This window comes from Taurulus bubalis (genome assembly GCF_910589615.1).
Source record: "Taurulus bubalis genome assembly, chromosome: 4".
Classification (NCBI taxonomy): domain Eukaryota; kingdom Metazoa; phylum Chordata; class Actinopteri; order Perciformes; family Cottidae; genus Taurulus; species Taurulus bubalis.
Window position 1 is genome coordinate 18082897 of NC_136592.1, and position 15567 is coordinate 18098463.

At 39.6% G+C, this 15567-nt stretch overlaps 2 protein-coding genes across 2 annotated transcripts in view; both read right to left on the reverse strand.

Moving 5' to 3' along the window:
* The window catches only part of LOC306735976 (RUN and FYVE domain-containing protein 2-like), a gene marked incomplete at its 5' end in the record, with an annotated part of 5729 nt that extends 5476 nt beyond the window's left edge, over window positions 1–253 (reverse strand). Inside the window, one exon of the mRNA XM_079217548.1 lies at window positions 222–253. Within this exon, the coding sequence (XP_079073674.1) occupies window positions 222–253 (32 nt within the window). The remainder of the gene's footprint in view (window positions 1–221) is intronic.
* Window positions 254–1339: 1086 nt separating this feature from the next.
* Window positions 1340–13839, reverse strand: LOC306735105 (RUN and FYVE domain-containing protein 2-like; the record flags this gene model as incomplete). The annotated part of the gene is made up of 14 exons (XM_079216546.1): window positions 1340–1470; window positions 3642–3739; window positions 3854–3928; window positions 4772–4864; window positions 5035–5151; window positions 5945–6046; window positions 6366–6435; window positions 7403–7468; window positions 7559–7623; window positions 10160–10283; window positions 10626–10727; window positions 11670–11787; window positions 11884–12057; window positions 13557–13839. 14 exons carry the CDS (start codon window positions 13837–13839, stop codon window positions 1362–1364), a joined length of 1596 nt encoding a protein of 531 aa, XP_079072672.1. The 3' UTR covers window positions 1340–1361.
* Between the last annotated feature and the right edge of the window lie 1728 nt (window positions 13840–15567).

Below are 15567 nucleotides of genomic sequence, written 5' to 3' on the forward strand. Positions count from 1 at the left end.
AACATGTATTTGTGTGATGAGCAGCACAGCTGAGTATGTGGGTTGCGCCCCATGAAAAAATTGCCAAATCTTCTCTGCCAATGCCAAACAGCTTATTCTGCTGTTGCTATTGACTCTGTTGTTGCGGCATCTCCATCACTGGAAAAACAAGGTTCGTCGTCATTGGAGGTAATCTCAATGCAGAGAGATATCAAGATGAGATTCTGCAACCAGTGGCAAACCCATTTCTCCACAGTCTGGGACCAAACTTCATCCTCCAAGATGACAAGGCTCACCCCCCACAGAGCAGGTTTATCAAAGACTAGCAGACCTGACCTCAACCCATTGAACATTTGTTGATCAGCTTGGGCGTGCTACTGAGGCTTCTGACTGTTTATTAAATTAATACATTGTAAAATTGCCAATATGTCTTGTTTCTTCCTTGTTATTGACAGACTTCAATCATCCAATCAACCAAACAAGAGTCAATAGCAAAGAAGCATTGTTACAACAGAGAACAAATCTACCAAACCCTAATTCCCAAACTTTTTGTTTGATGTCTTATACAGTGAACACCACTGACTGACTGTGATGAAATGCAGGTTACATAATCCTGCTCATGCTTTAGATTTTAAAGAGTGTTGGTTGCAATAAAGTAGAAAGAAGGCAAGCACAGAATCACAAGTTCTGTGACAATCGTGACTCAATAATGTATGCAGTCCCTAAATACTACAGAGACTCAACTCTGTTAACCAGTAGCTGTGGGTGTTGCCAGATAAAGTAGTTGTGAGCGGGTTGACCACTACACTCATTCTAACTTGACGTGAACTACAAACAACAACCCTATGCTAACATCTAAGCGTCAACTATATTACTGTCAGTGTTACTGCATATAAACTGACTACTGGAGGCAGGAAGAATGTGTGTGTGTGTGTGTGTGTGTGTGTGTGTGTGTGTGTGTGTGTGTGTGTGTGTGTGTGTGTGTGTGTGTCTGAGCATGTGAGTGAATAAATAAAGTAGTGATGATTAAATCAAAATGTTTCTATTAAAAGTACAATGAATTATTATTCAGACACTTTACTGACCACCTAAACGAGGAAATTCTGAGGAAACCCTTTTACAACAAACCCGGTAGCTTGAAACACGTTGCAGTGGCCTCGATGAATCCCAGCAATCTGCTGGTGATGACATCAGTTCAGTAACTTAAGGACCAAACCATGCATTCTAGTTTCACCCGATTCTTTGGCTGCTCTCTGGTCAATAAACCATCTGAATATAGTGTGCAAAAAAAACAGGAATGTTCCTTTAAGTTTAGTCTGTTTATTCATTCAATCATAAGCGACCATGTGTCTGCATGTGGGTGGGTCTCTGCATGTTTGTCCTCAGAAGGAGATGTCCTTGACTAGCTTGTACTGGTGCTCTGTGTCTGTGCTGGCACACTTAACAAATGACATAGCAAGCGTTCTGGTCTGACTTAGCAGATCCTTATCACTGCACAGAGGAGAGGGGATAAAATCAAGAAATCAATTAAACGGGATTTCAAGAGAGCAAAACGGATGGATGGATGATTGGATGGATGGAATAAAAGAGACAAACGGAACGGAGGTAAGAAGGAGAAAAGAAGGAAGAAAGAAAGGATGTCAATACATCGGTATTCTAAGTGGCCCCGGTTACACTGAACACTTTAAGTGACTTTTAACATCACAAACACAGCAGTAAGTGTAAATAAAAGGCATTAAAACACAGAACTCTGATTGCAGGCTGCCACTGAGAAGAGGTGCAGAGGAGAAGCACGGAAAGGTAATGTGGACAGATGTGTGGACAGAGGTGAATAAAACTAGATCAGACAAAAAAGGGGAGTATACTATCAACATGAGAGATGTAAGCCTGATCTCTCCAAAGGAGCCAACATGTTAAACTCTGAGGGGAGCTCTATCTCTAATTAGCTGGTGAATATTCTTAAAACAGTGGCTCTGTCAGGACATTTGTAACTTCTTCATTAGATTTTTCTGCTACAACAGCATAAAACTCCCACCGAAGAAAACGTGTAACCAGGGCCTGTGTCCTACCAGCCTACTGTAAAACACCTTTGGAGCAGCAAAAAACATTCACAACCAATCACAAATAGGATGGAACAGATTTAAACCAATGGGAGAGGAGGGGAGGGATGGATCGTGTTGACTGGTAGACAATGAGGTGAGGAGGAATCATAACACACTAACGAAGCAGCAGGTCTCATAATGACTGATGGGGAAATATGGAGCATCAAACATGGATTGTGGTTCAGCAGGGACCAAGACAACTTAGCATGCATGAAAATACCAACAGGGTAATTTATTAGACATGATAAGGATTTCCCTAAGGAAATTGTTTATCATTTCATAATCAGTTTAGTTAGTAGGTGATGGCCTAAACAATAGCATTCAATACACTGTATTTGCTGTGGAAAATGTTGCTTCTGGACTTTTCCCCTGAAGGTTAAAGCTGAGTGTGATATATTTTTCAAAACATTTTTTTATATTTGTTGAAATTCTCTTTAGATCTCTGCAGCAATCAATACATTAAATGCTCTGACAAAAACAAATTAGGTATCTGTGACTGTTGCAGGACTGTCGGCTCAAATGACATGACTGAGTGGATAACCTGCCATCTACCAACCAGTTTTGGGGGAGCTACTGTTGCCAGCTAGTTTCATCGCAAAAGAGACTCTTGATGGTTTCTTATGATAATACACACTATCTTTAATGTTTTATACGTACATCATTGAAATGTATAAACTTTGTATGATGTTATGATGTAAGTGGAGGTGAAACTCTGCATTGGGTCAATTTAAGCATATTCTTTTGTTATTTTAGTCAATATTTTGCTGCCAGGTCTCTTTCAAGTAAAAGCTTTGTATCTTCTTTTGCACAAAGAAAAATACTTCACTGACGTCAAAAGGAATACATACACTTTAACTTAAGGGGAAAAGAGAAGATGGAGCTTCGTCACATGAGAACAGCCATGTATTTGATGAGTGTTTAGGCTGCTATCAAGGAACAAAAGTGAGACTTATCAATCCCATCACATGTTTCAATGTTAGGTAAAAACCCAAATCACATCACTTTCTTTCAGAAGGTTTTATAACTGTGGAACGTTTTGTTTGCAGGACAAACAGAAGCAAAATAAGATGGTAAGAAGGAGACAAGGAGTAGAACCTCCCCACCAATTTCCTACAAGAAACCCTGAAACACTGACGAGGAGGAAGGCTTGAATCATTTCCCCCCATGTTTTCCCCCAGTTCTCTTCTGCTTATAGCTTCACCATACAGAGCTATTAATAATGTACTACGTACTTTGCAGTAATTATCAAAAAGAGCATTAATATCTGGTCAAGAAAAGTGCTACCTTTTTTGTGAACAAGTCCTATTACATAATGTATTCAATAAATGGTTCAATAATAGAGTAAAAGCTGTTAAAAGGGTCTCAGGGACATCAAACCTACTTTGTTAAAGGAGGATAATTTATGTTTTGGTAATTCAATGACGGACTGCAGTTCAAAGATTTTAACAGAACATCAGAGAAGTATGAAGAATGAAATAGAGAATGAGGAGACACATGGGACAAAGTGATATTCCTGTTCTAAATAGTGCGTGCTATTCCTTTACACGCAGCATATCTCACCTTTGTTCCAGCTGCTTCATGGTGGCAGTGATCTGATTGGTCTTCTCTTCCAACCGAGTGATCACGTCGTTCTTCTTCTTCATCTCGTCATCAGACGACTAGCAAAAGAGAAAAGTCATAAGTTATAATAATAATAATTACAGTGTGTGTACTGTAATTATTAAAAGTGTATGATAAGAGAACAAGTGCAACCAGGTGAGAAGTGTTTTTACCTGCATCTTCTGGTACATCTCTACATTGATGACTTTGACTTCATCCAGTTGATGTCTCAGTCCGATCAGTGTGTCCTGTTGATGAAAAACAAAGACTCGATATGTGTTCGTATCCTGTATTGACGGTCCTGGTCACACTATTGTTTAACTGTTTCAAGTCTCTTGCAACAGTTTTACTGTAATTTAGCAAGCTGAAATATATTTTAGACAAACTGTATGTCACAATGCAAATACAAATATTCCCACGTTACACGTCCCATGTTCCTGTGCAAAGATGTCAGGAGGATGCTGGGATGCGGGATGATGCTGCTGCAATGAGAGCTACTGCATGTCACAGCTTGGCTACAAATGTCAGCTTGTGGCATTTATTTAGCAGAGTTCACATGTTGGTGGTGAACGGCCCGACACTGGCAGGGCTGCTAGAGAGAAACGGGCACAGGAGCTGGCAAGATATTACTGCTCTGTGTGAGCAAGTATGGGCTGGCACTATATTTTTAGTTTGTGCCCCCAAAGGGTTTGTTATCATGTGCTCTCCCCGTGTGATGACACTATGTCTGAAGAGCAACCACGTCATTCTTATGATCATTATTTTAACAGTTTGAAATATATTTCTCTGTAACCGACTGGTCCATTCTCATTCATTTCCACTGTGGTTGCATTGATTAAAACTCACCATTAACAAATCCAATAATATACAAATCAAATGCTAATCCATGTCTCTTTGTACATTTTTGATTCTTCATGTTTTGTGATTTTCTTTTTCTATTTGTAAATCATAATGGATAATAGTGATTAAAAAAGTATTTTATTCTAAAGTATTTCCTTTTGTCAATATTTTGTCCACTTCCATCACTTCGTTAGTAAATAAGTGTTCAAAAAGGAAGACAGTGAAAGGAAAATGTTTGTTTTTCTTCAAACCTGCTTTTCATGAATATCTTTCTCTAGAAGTTTCATGGCAAAGTCCATTTCCTGTTTCATCGACATCTGGACTACCAGCTCATTCTCCACATCCTAAAAATAAACCACATGCATGTATATAATCTGTTGTTACGATGTCATCATGTAACACAGACACACACACACACACACAGAAACACACACACACACACACACACATACACACACACACACACACACACACACACACACACACACACACACACACACACACACACACCTACCTGTCTGATCTGACACTCCTCCTTCAGTTGCCTTTGAGCCTCGTTGTACATCTCATCCAAACCTTGACGCGACTGTTTATATGTATCTCTCTCCACTGACGCATCGACTTGGGTTACCTAAATAACATCAACAAGAAGAACATGTCAGCCATTTCATGCATCAATTTGTAGTCAGAGCTGGTAATAATTCATGGAATATTTCAGGGTAACTTCTGTACTTTTCAACCTGGACTCTGTTTTCCAATATACAACAAAAAGGTATTCTTGACCCAGCCTATGGTTATTGTGTCTCGCACGGAGAAGTCTGGTCCTGAAATCTTGCATTGCATGCACATTGACGAAATCATCTTAATATTCAGCCATGATATATACAATCTTTTAGATAACCATAAACTACATTTCCTGTACTTTAACCAACAAACTGACTGTCAGCATAGCACTATTCTCTCCAACTCTCACTCCCTTTTCCGCCATTGTCTACCGGCAACAAGTCACAGACACAATAATCAAGAGAAAGCAAAAGGTAAAGAAAAACGTTGTTTTTCTCTGTAGGGTCCCTTCTGTCGGACACATAATAAGTGTGCCTCTTCGTGGCAAAAACAGGCACTTTTAGTGGACGTACATTACGGTGGACGGTGAGGAGTTGAGCGAGCTATTACATTGCAGCCTGTTTGGCAGCTGACGTCTGCAGCCTTCTCCCTTAGTATTAGACAGATTTTAAAATGGTTGTCCCTATTAGTCACTTAGACATAAAAACATGAAGAAAATAGGTTCACGGTTGAAAAACACAAGTTACAATTTAAAGGCGTAGATCTGCAGAGTTGGTTTCAGTTGGTTGTGGCTGCAGCAAAACTCTTCACAGAATCAATGTTTCTCTGTGATTTAAGACATTAGACACGTGCATGCATACCTCTAAATGTTCTTGTGTCTTCAGGAGAATAAGGCTGTTTTCACTCCTCAGCTGCTGGTTTTCTTCCTGCAGTTTGATGATGTTGTTCTTAGCTATGGCTAACTGCACACACAAATGTGGAAACATTAAAAAAAATTAAAAAAGAATAATTTTGTTGATCACAAAGGACAACATGCTTGCACTGACACTGTGATTTCATCAAAACATATCTGACTAAATTATTATATCAGATTCTATGATAACATGTAACAGACAAAGCAAATGGATCCAAATCAAATGATAACACTTGAGTAAAAAGTGAAACATAACAAAGGCACTTCAGTCATGATGTAGAGATGTGCACTTAAACTCTGAGGTTAAAGTGCCACCTTTCACTTTTAGTTTGAATCTAATACACAGATATTTTTAGTGTGGGTCTCACCTCCTCTACGAGTTTAGTGTTGGACTTCTCTAACGTGTCCACTCTGCCCTGAAGACCATGAACTGTGGAGCTAGACACAAAAACACAGACATTGGAATCAGAATCTGTTTATTTTGAGTCTCATTGAGTCTATTTAGCGTACGGATATGGGAATGGGATTATATGTATTTATGTATGTAGCTATGTCCCAATTCACAACTGAGTGTTAAAATGTGAAACTTAAACAGACGATCACCCTCTTTTGATTAGATACAGCTTAATGGAGAACAACTGCGGCTTTTGAGCTGTTATCATGTTTACGAGGTCATTCACATGTTTGAAGGACTGAAGCGTCACACCCCAGACAAACAGACCTGAATTGGGCTTTCAATAGCCACAGCACCAATACAGTAGTGCTTGTGTTCTGCCTGATGTTTACTTACACATAAAAGAAGGATCCCAGTCACTTCCACACAGTGAGTCATGCAGCATATTAATTAAACACTGATATTGGTTCAGTACTCAGAATCGGCCGATACCCAAAGCCCAGGTATCGATATTGGGACTGATTGGTGGAAGTTATGAAGAAAGATTTCAAAGACCTCCAATTCCTTTTAAGACAGTAGATCAATCCAGTTTCATTGAAATGTGATACCAAGTTAGTGAGAAAAAAAGAGAAGAAAAACTGAAACAGGGAAGTGTGATTGATAGTCTGTGCTTAAATGAGTCCATCTGTAGGAAGTTGTAATTCTAAAACAAAATTGACTGACTACTGGATCCATATTAATGTGTAATCAGCCATTTGCCTTTGATTCGAGGCATCATACCACTCGTCCAGCATCAGATGGATGGAAAGAAAAACACGAGGTAGAAATCAGGTAGAATAACTGCCTGTCTCGATCAGCCACTGTTCAGGTACAAAACACAGAACTGAAAACAGAGGAGTTCCATTTCTTAAAATGTCCTTGAATTTCCTTGACGTTAATAATACCAACATCTCCGTAAACTCTGCGGAAGACCCTGCAGACACGTCTGTTTCCAATAAAAGACAAACTTACTTGAGTTGTCGGTTCAGTTCCTCTACATAGTTCTTCTGATCCAAGATTGACGCTATCTGGCTATTCCTGTTGCCATGGAAACATATGTAAAACAAAGCTCTGCATCTCATTGGTATTGTGTATAAAATAAAGTGAAGAGACAATAAAAGATCATACCTCTCTTCACTCCTGTAATCATCTATGTCATTCTTCAAGTACATGGAGAAGTCGATCACCCCAACCTCAAATAAAAAAAAAAATTAAATAAGCTGGCATCACTCAAAGCGAAGTATATTCTGAAAAGCAATGTTTGCACAACCATTGATTCAGTTATGCCACAAGTAGCAAGCCACCAGAACAGGTGCAAGAATAGGGGATGTTTACTTATTGTAAATTTGATAGCATGCAGTTAATATCCACTGCATTGACCGCATTTACTAATAGCATTGAAATAAACTGCATTTCTCTGTTTTATACTACATAGTATATTCTAGTTTTTTCCCACTATTTCTTGACATTTTATAGTCCAATGATAGAGTAAAATAACAATTGCTTTTATACAGATTAATCAATAATGAAAATAATTGTTAGTTGCAGTTTTAAAAAGAATTAACCAAATATGTTTTCTTATCATTAATGAAATGTGTTATCTCGGCTTTATCAATAGAATCAGACCTCTTTTACACCTGCCTGTACATCAGTGTGTGGTCATTTGTGTGAAGGCTCAGAAAATAACCGTATCTAAACAAACTATTCCATATCGCTTCATGTTACAAGTATCTCAGCCACCTTCAGTCAGGTGTAAACACAGTCTGAACGGGGATGTGCATTAGTGAGAAAATGTGTTTGCACACAGGACAAAGTGTCCACCCGTAGAAACCTAACACCACCGCGTCTGCTCTCCTTCTGCCTTATGCCAAGATAACCTGACAAAACAAACAAGTCTTGTCTGCTTCCCACAACTAGGCTTACTGAAGATAAACTGTTTCATGTTAGTTTGGCACAAGCAAAAAATTAGATGCAACTAGAAAATTTCACAAGAAATTTTGAAAGTGTGGCTACTACTGCCGTAAGACGTCGCAATATATATACATTACCGGTAGTGAGATGTGTTATTGAGGTACATTATATATATATATGCCAACATTAGCTATGAGGGCTTGATGGTGTAAATATGAATAGGACAGCACTTTGCTGCAACATATCATGTGATTACATATGAATACCAGCCCCTATTGTCCTTGATCTCTAAAGAATCAATAACTCCTTGACTTTAAAAAAAATAAAAATAATAATTATTAATGTTTTGCATAAATATGATCAAAAGTCAAGAGTCTGAGTGCACGCGACAGTATTACCACGTGCAAGCGCGCGGCCGTTCCCGCGTGCACGTATGTGTGGATTGGATATATATATATATATATATATATATATATATATATATATATATATATATATATATATATATATATATATATATATATATGCCAACATTAGCTATGAGGGCTTGATGGTGTAAATATGAATGGGACAGCACTTTGCTGCAACATATCACGTGATTACACGTGTTCCTCCTGCATGTGTGTGTGTGCCCGCGTGTCACTGGTTGCCATGGTGACTGCCTTGATTGGCTCACTTAAAACAGGTGTGACACTGTCACAGAGCGGTAGACTGGACTGTGGATTTAATGAGAAAACAACCTTTCAAACTATTGTATTTGACAGACAACCGTGAATCCCATCACGAAAATAACGAAATCATGAGAAGCACAAGACTTCTGAGAACGTTTCCATTTACTTAAATATTTGTAAGGATTTATAAATGAGAGCGTAAATTCAGTTTGTAAAGTGCTCACGTTTCCGTCATGAGAGAAAATTGTGGTCCGATTTAACATGGAGGTTGATGGAGCAGTTGACCGGTCTTCATGTCGCTTTCAGGCTTGCTGACAAAACAGTATAAATTTGTTGGATTCCACGACGCATGTGTACCACAAGCACAATATTTCCAACGTTTTCATATATAAATTATGCCTCAAAAGTCAATATTGTGGAGTGAATGGCAAAATACAAATACAAAAAGGTTCGTTAGGACACAGCTCCTCGTGCTCTAGGAATGACATCACAGCTCTAACCTGCCCCATAAACACCCATTGTAAACTCTGGAATGGTTCCCACATTTTCCTAAACTTGAACAATAATTACATGAAAACTGTGCAAGCTATCAAAAAATGCCCAATTGGGCAAATAAACTCCAGACTTTTGTCAACGTTTTAAACTTCAAATCATTTCTCTACGATAAATTATGGCGAGTCACTGTGGGCACAAAGATGTATGTTTTTTTTGCTCTCTTCAGTCCGAAACCCCAGTCAAGTGAATGGGACAATTTCTCGGTAAAATGGCCGGTCGAATCTCTTAGAAAAGTCATAGCACACGATTCCCGATCAGGCCGCACGTTTTGATGTATTTTTTACGCATGTGCTGGCAACGCTGTGGGAGGAGATACGCGCCAAGGTTTTTGTGGGACTATGATGATTATTAAGCCCGCAGGAGAACATGAAGTGCGCTTTGCTATAGGGGTCTATGACCCCTGTAGCTGAAGCCACACTTAATTATAGAGAGAACAGAAAGAAGAGTAGAGCATATATCAGCTGTAAACATGTTGTAATGCAGCCACATCATCCAATGTTTTATACCCACATTAAAACAATGACTTAATGTCTGGTGCAAATGTGTTTTTTTTAGTCAAAAGGTCTGAACACTGTCTCAGAGCAGTGGCTACCTGAGAGTCCAGGTCCTCGCCTTTGACACACAGGTTAGCATCGATGACATTGAGGCCCACCAGCAGGCCCACTATCACGGCTCCCTCCTCCTCCAGCATCAGTGCTGAATTCTCATAGAAATCACTGTGGAGGAAATTACAATAGATTCTTAAACACTTTAGGGAGCTATTTTTTTTAAGTTACGTGGATATGAAAAGTCTTTGATGCAAGTACAATCCGTACTTTTTTATATTCAAACTATTTTCAGAGAATTTAGAATGATATTTACTGCTGGATTAGTGCATAGAATTTGTATTAAATGGTGAATTTGATCATTTATATTAATGATAAAAAAATAACATATTTTTAAGCCAAACATTTTTGTTAACTTTTATTAAACAAGGAAATATAAAAAGGTATATACTTTAATTACGGTATATTTTTCAAAACAAATTTACCAATTGCTATGTGTAAATATGTGTGTACCTGAGCAGATCTTTTCTGGTGATGAGGAGTCGTAGGTAGTCGGCCAGACGTTTCTGCATGAGAGCCAGACGTAGCCAAGCTCTAGCCCTGCCTAATGGAGTCCTGACACACACACACACACACACACACACACACACACACACACACACACACACACACACACACACACACACACACACACTAGATTTGAGCTTTGTTTTGTTGTTTGGATCTAATTAGGTTATTTTGTGTGTTTATTGCAGTCTACATTTAACATGGGCTTATCTAATTAACTTGTACATGGTGTTGCAACACTGCTCTGCTACATGTCTGTTGGTCTGACTCAGCACCACCAGAGGAAACACACTCTGTTCTCCATCTAAAACAACACGACTGTTCCCCATTTTGCTGGATCAGCGAGACCTGAATATTGCTCACTTGATTTCAGGCCTGGAAGCTCTGGTGTGTGTGACTGAGAACTGAATAATAAAGTAAAGCATGATGTAGATAGTGTGTGCATAAATGAGAGTACATTTACTAGAGGATACTACTTATGTTAAATAATGTAAGGCGCACCAGTAGGGTTTTTCCAAATTGATATTTTACCACCCATATTGGGCACCATCAATACTCGTATGTGTTGAGTCAGTCACAGTAGGAATCAAATTGAAAAGCATACACAACTAACAGCACATATATAAATGTATAGAACTGCACCTTTACAGAATTTGCTATTAAAAGATGTCTATCGTCCAAAATTGACAGTATAATGACTTATATTACACTTAGTGCTTTTAACACTGTGTCTGACTAAAAATGTCATAGCAGTGAGACGAAAGAATACTACAAATCTCGAGAAATTGGAGGAAGTGAGGCAGCAGGAAGAGGGAAGGTGAAGTGAAAGTAAATAACAATCAGGTATTTCCCTGCTCTGGCTCACGTCCCATTCTCATGTTACTGGTAAATGCGAGTGCGAGGTTGAGTTGTGGCTCATGTTCCTCCAGCACAATGTAAGGTTAAGTTATGTGCAAGCACAGGTGTGTGTAAAATAAATGTACTCCTTACTTAAGTCCAGGCAGGTCTCGTACAGAGGCAGAGATCTCTGCTGCTTCAGGACACAGTTTCTCCACCAGCTCCAGAGGACCCCAGAGAGACTTGCTAAAGCCCAGAAAGGACTTCTTCACTGCAGAGAGAAGAGACAAGCAGTAATACGTGAAAATCGGAAAAAAAACGGTACACTTTGACATTGAATTTTGATAAGTTGGGAGGTTCCTCTTACCTTTGAGGCCATGTTTGAGGCAGTGCTCCATGACTACAAAGAACTGCTGGAGAGGTGGGTAGTCTGAGTCCAGAGTTCGTCCGAAGCTCAGAGCTGACTCAATCAGCCCTTTAATACTCAGCTTGGCCATGTTCAGCAGGTTGGCTCGCTCCATAGACATGGGGTCTCGCAGGGCTGCAGAACAAAAGCCACACACAAGCACTTCATAAAAAATATGGGTATAATGTAATGTATTACAGCTGGTCATAGAATACACCCTAAAAACAGAATGATCATTTGCATGTTTGTGTCAGCTCAGTGTGGGCACACAGAACGTGCAGTACATACATTGTTATAACTTTGCAAGATAAATTGTCTAGTTTGCAGCTGCCTGTTATTAAACATTTCCTTTATATAAAAACTCCAGAGCCTGGGACTGAAATAGAGAAACTCCCGCAGAGATATGCCTTTAAATGCTCTATACTTTGAGTGGACCTTTGGGTTAATGTGTAACTAAACACCAGAGCAGGACAGAACAATGTCAGGTGAAAAAGTGCAGAGATGTTGCCTAGCAATGAGAGGGAGCTTTAATTGCCCCAGCAGCTTGGCATGGAGGCAGAGATGCTGACAAATCAACAGATGATTTCTTGGGAGAGAGTACGACTTTTGGGAGCCCTTTGGCGGGAAGCCCTGAGGATACTGAGAAAAAAAACAGTAACCCTTTGAATGCCTCACCATGTGACTTCTACTACAACACATCAAACGAAAAAATACAAAGTGTCTGGATGTTTCAATTGAGATTTGAGTTTGAATGCAATTGTGTTGATTTAAAAAAAATCTTTAATCCTTAAAAGACCATTACTCTAGACAAAAAATAGAGACAAAACAGAAGATGTTGCTCATCAAAAGATTAACCAGCAACTATTATGATGCAATAGTATGATTCACTTGTCAAGCAAAAATGGCAAACCGTTGCTGATTACAGCTCCTTAAAAAAAAATTTTTTGCTGCTTTTATCTGTTCATCTGTTCATCATCGTAAAAATGTTATATGGTTGGGTTTCAGATTGTGAGTTGGACATTTGAGGACATCTGCTTGGGCTCTGGAAAATTGTGAACATGTTTCTGATATTTTAATGACAAAAAATGTATTGAGAATACAATCAACAAATTAAGTTAGCTGCAGCTGCACATACTAAAACGTCATTTGTAGTTATATCACGGCAGCAAACCCATACTGACAACACCAACACCACTGTACATGGTGATAACCCCGAAGGAAATAAGAAAGACGGAACATGTTTGTGTCATTTGCATCAGTGCAGCATGTGATGCCTCAGGCTGTTAAGTTGTGTGGTTGTAAACAACAGCAACACAGCTACAGTAACACTGCTCACATTAATATGCGAGGGGGGACCATCAACGCACGTGAGCAGCACTGATCTTTGACAAATAAATTGGCCACACACAAAAGGTGATGAGTTAATGTTAGATATGAAAGAACAGGGAGGATATGTGCCAGCTAGGTTTGTCACAAATGGTACATCTACACACACCAGCTGAAACTAGAAACAGTTAGGGAAGGTCACATTTCCTCATGTGATCCTACAACAATCAGTCACTGGGTGTCTGATTATTATCAACCAGCCACTCCCTGTATGAAGCTCACGCCCCCTGGTGCTGATCATACTCTACCTTGGACGGTCCAGTCCGCGGAGAGAGACGTCCTGTGCTCCGACACTTTGGGCAGTACGTGAATACTCCCTGAAATAGTCTCGGAAGCTTTCCTGGCCAAAGCGAAGATAGGAGCCTGCCATCGCCCGTCTCCTCCTCCTCCTCTCGCCGTGTTGCTACTGTTAGCTTTATCCACAACCCCAGGTCTCTCCTCCTGCAGCCTCAAAACCCCAAACATCTGAGCCTTCTCTTTGCTGCTGTCCGCTTCAGACAGCGCCAGGTCGTGCTCTGCGGGCGATGCCATGCTCAAGTACCTCTGAGACCAATAGAGTTGGTGGTCGGAGCGAACAGAGCCAGATGCGTACGGTTAGCTAACCGTGAGCGGGGAGGCGTCGATGAGCGATTCAACCAGCGACCATTGTGACAACCGCAGCGTAGAAATACCTGTAAAACCACCGGCCACAGCGATGACTCGCCTGACGACAGTCACCAACCAACCGTCGTAACGCTACCGTACTGCAAACAGTTGGAGTCGGTCTACATGATGACCGTTAGCAACGGCGAAGACAGCGCGGATAGCGGCTCCTCGATAGACAATCGTTTTCCGTACATCACGGTGTTGTGGAGATTTGTTTACAAGCCCGCAGACCAAACCGACAGTTGGGCTCCCGGCGTTCCCACTGCACCCTCCGGAGGGGCGGTGTCAATGTGCTCACCAGACACACAAAAGGCAGCAAGCACTACGTAATGATTTCAGTGGCCGCTGTGTTTTAGGTTAGGTGTGGCTCCCCCTGCTGCTCGAAGTGAGAACTGCAGGGCTGCCTCCAGGTGGAGGATGGTACTGTGTGTAGGTAGTGGACAGAGATGCTTAGAGACAAGAGGGCCCAGACAGCTATTTTAAGATGCTAATACTTAGGGACACATTTGAGGTACTTCCAGAAATATTTTACATTTTTGCTCCACAGTTATAGTCACTTAACAAATCAAGAGTTTACATATAACATTTAAGCTAATAAAATATGATGCATTGTGAATAGATTCACCTACCTAATTAAAAATGCTGCTTTCATATTGTTACCATAATACAATTGTCAAACACTCACAGGGGGCTTTTTTGCCCATAGAATACTCAAAATGTCCCAAATAATATGTGTGCACTTATCTGAATTATTCCTCGACATCAGAATTTTCGGTCATTTTGGTATTAACATGCTACGTGGTAGTTGTAACATTATGTGGTAAAAACGTAGGCCTGTTACACATCTTGATTTTTTTGTAATGTCTAATAGTTTGAGGCAAAATATTTTTATTTTCTAAAAACCTGAATTATAAATACAAAATACATATAGTATAATTAAATGGTTCAATTAATTAATAATATGATTTCTTTAAATTCAGATTTATTTTTATTTTTACAGGTTTTGATCGGTTACTTGGTCATATTTTGTTAGGTGGGCGGGGGTTCTGCTGGGGGAATTTGGGGTCATGACCTCAGTATATCCAACATCCTGGCTATGGCCTTACTTTCAATGTTGTTTCATGAACTCACAGAGGAAAGTTCTTAAATAGCAATGCAAATCAGTTATTGTTTTAATTATGAATTCATCAATTTATAATTTCCTTGATTATTCAGTTTATTATTTGAGTCTATAAAATGTCGTTGAATTGCGAACAATAGGCCAAGGGGAAATCTTAAATGCTTGTCTTTTCTGACCAGCAGTCTAAAATCCAAAGATATTTGGTTTAGATGAATCAGAACACAACCAAATATTAGGCTTATGGATAGCACATACATTACTGCACCTCTATAAGCGTAAGGTAAGACTGGAAACAATGTCAATTGGATATTTCTCATGTATTGCAATAAACAGTAGGGAACTACAGACAAAGAAAATGCTTTGTTTCAGTTCAGTGATGTATCTATGGAGTTGACAGGAGTTATCATTATATATTAGATAGGGTTATTCTTTCAAATACCACTTCCCCACCTACCTTGGCTGTATGCTAACCGCTCCATACTCTCACTATGAGT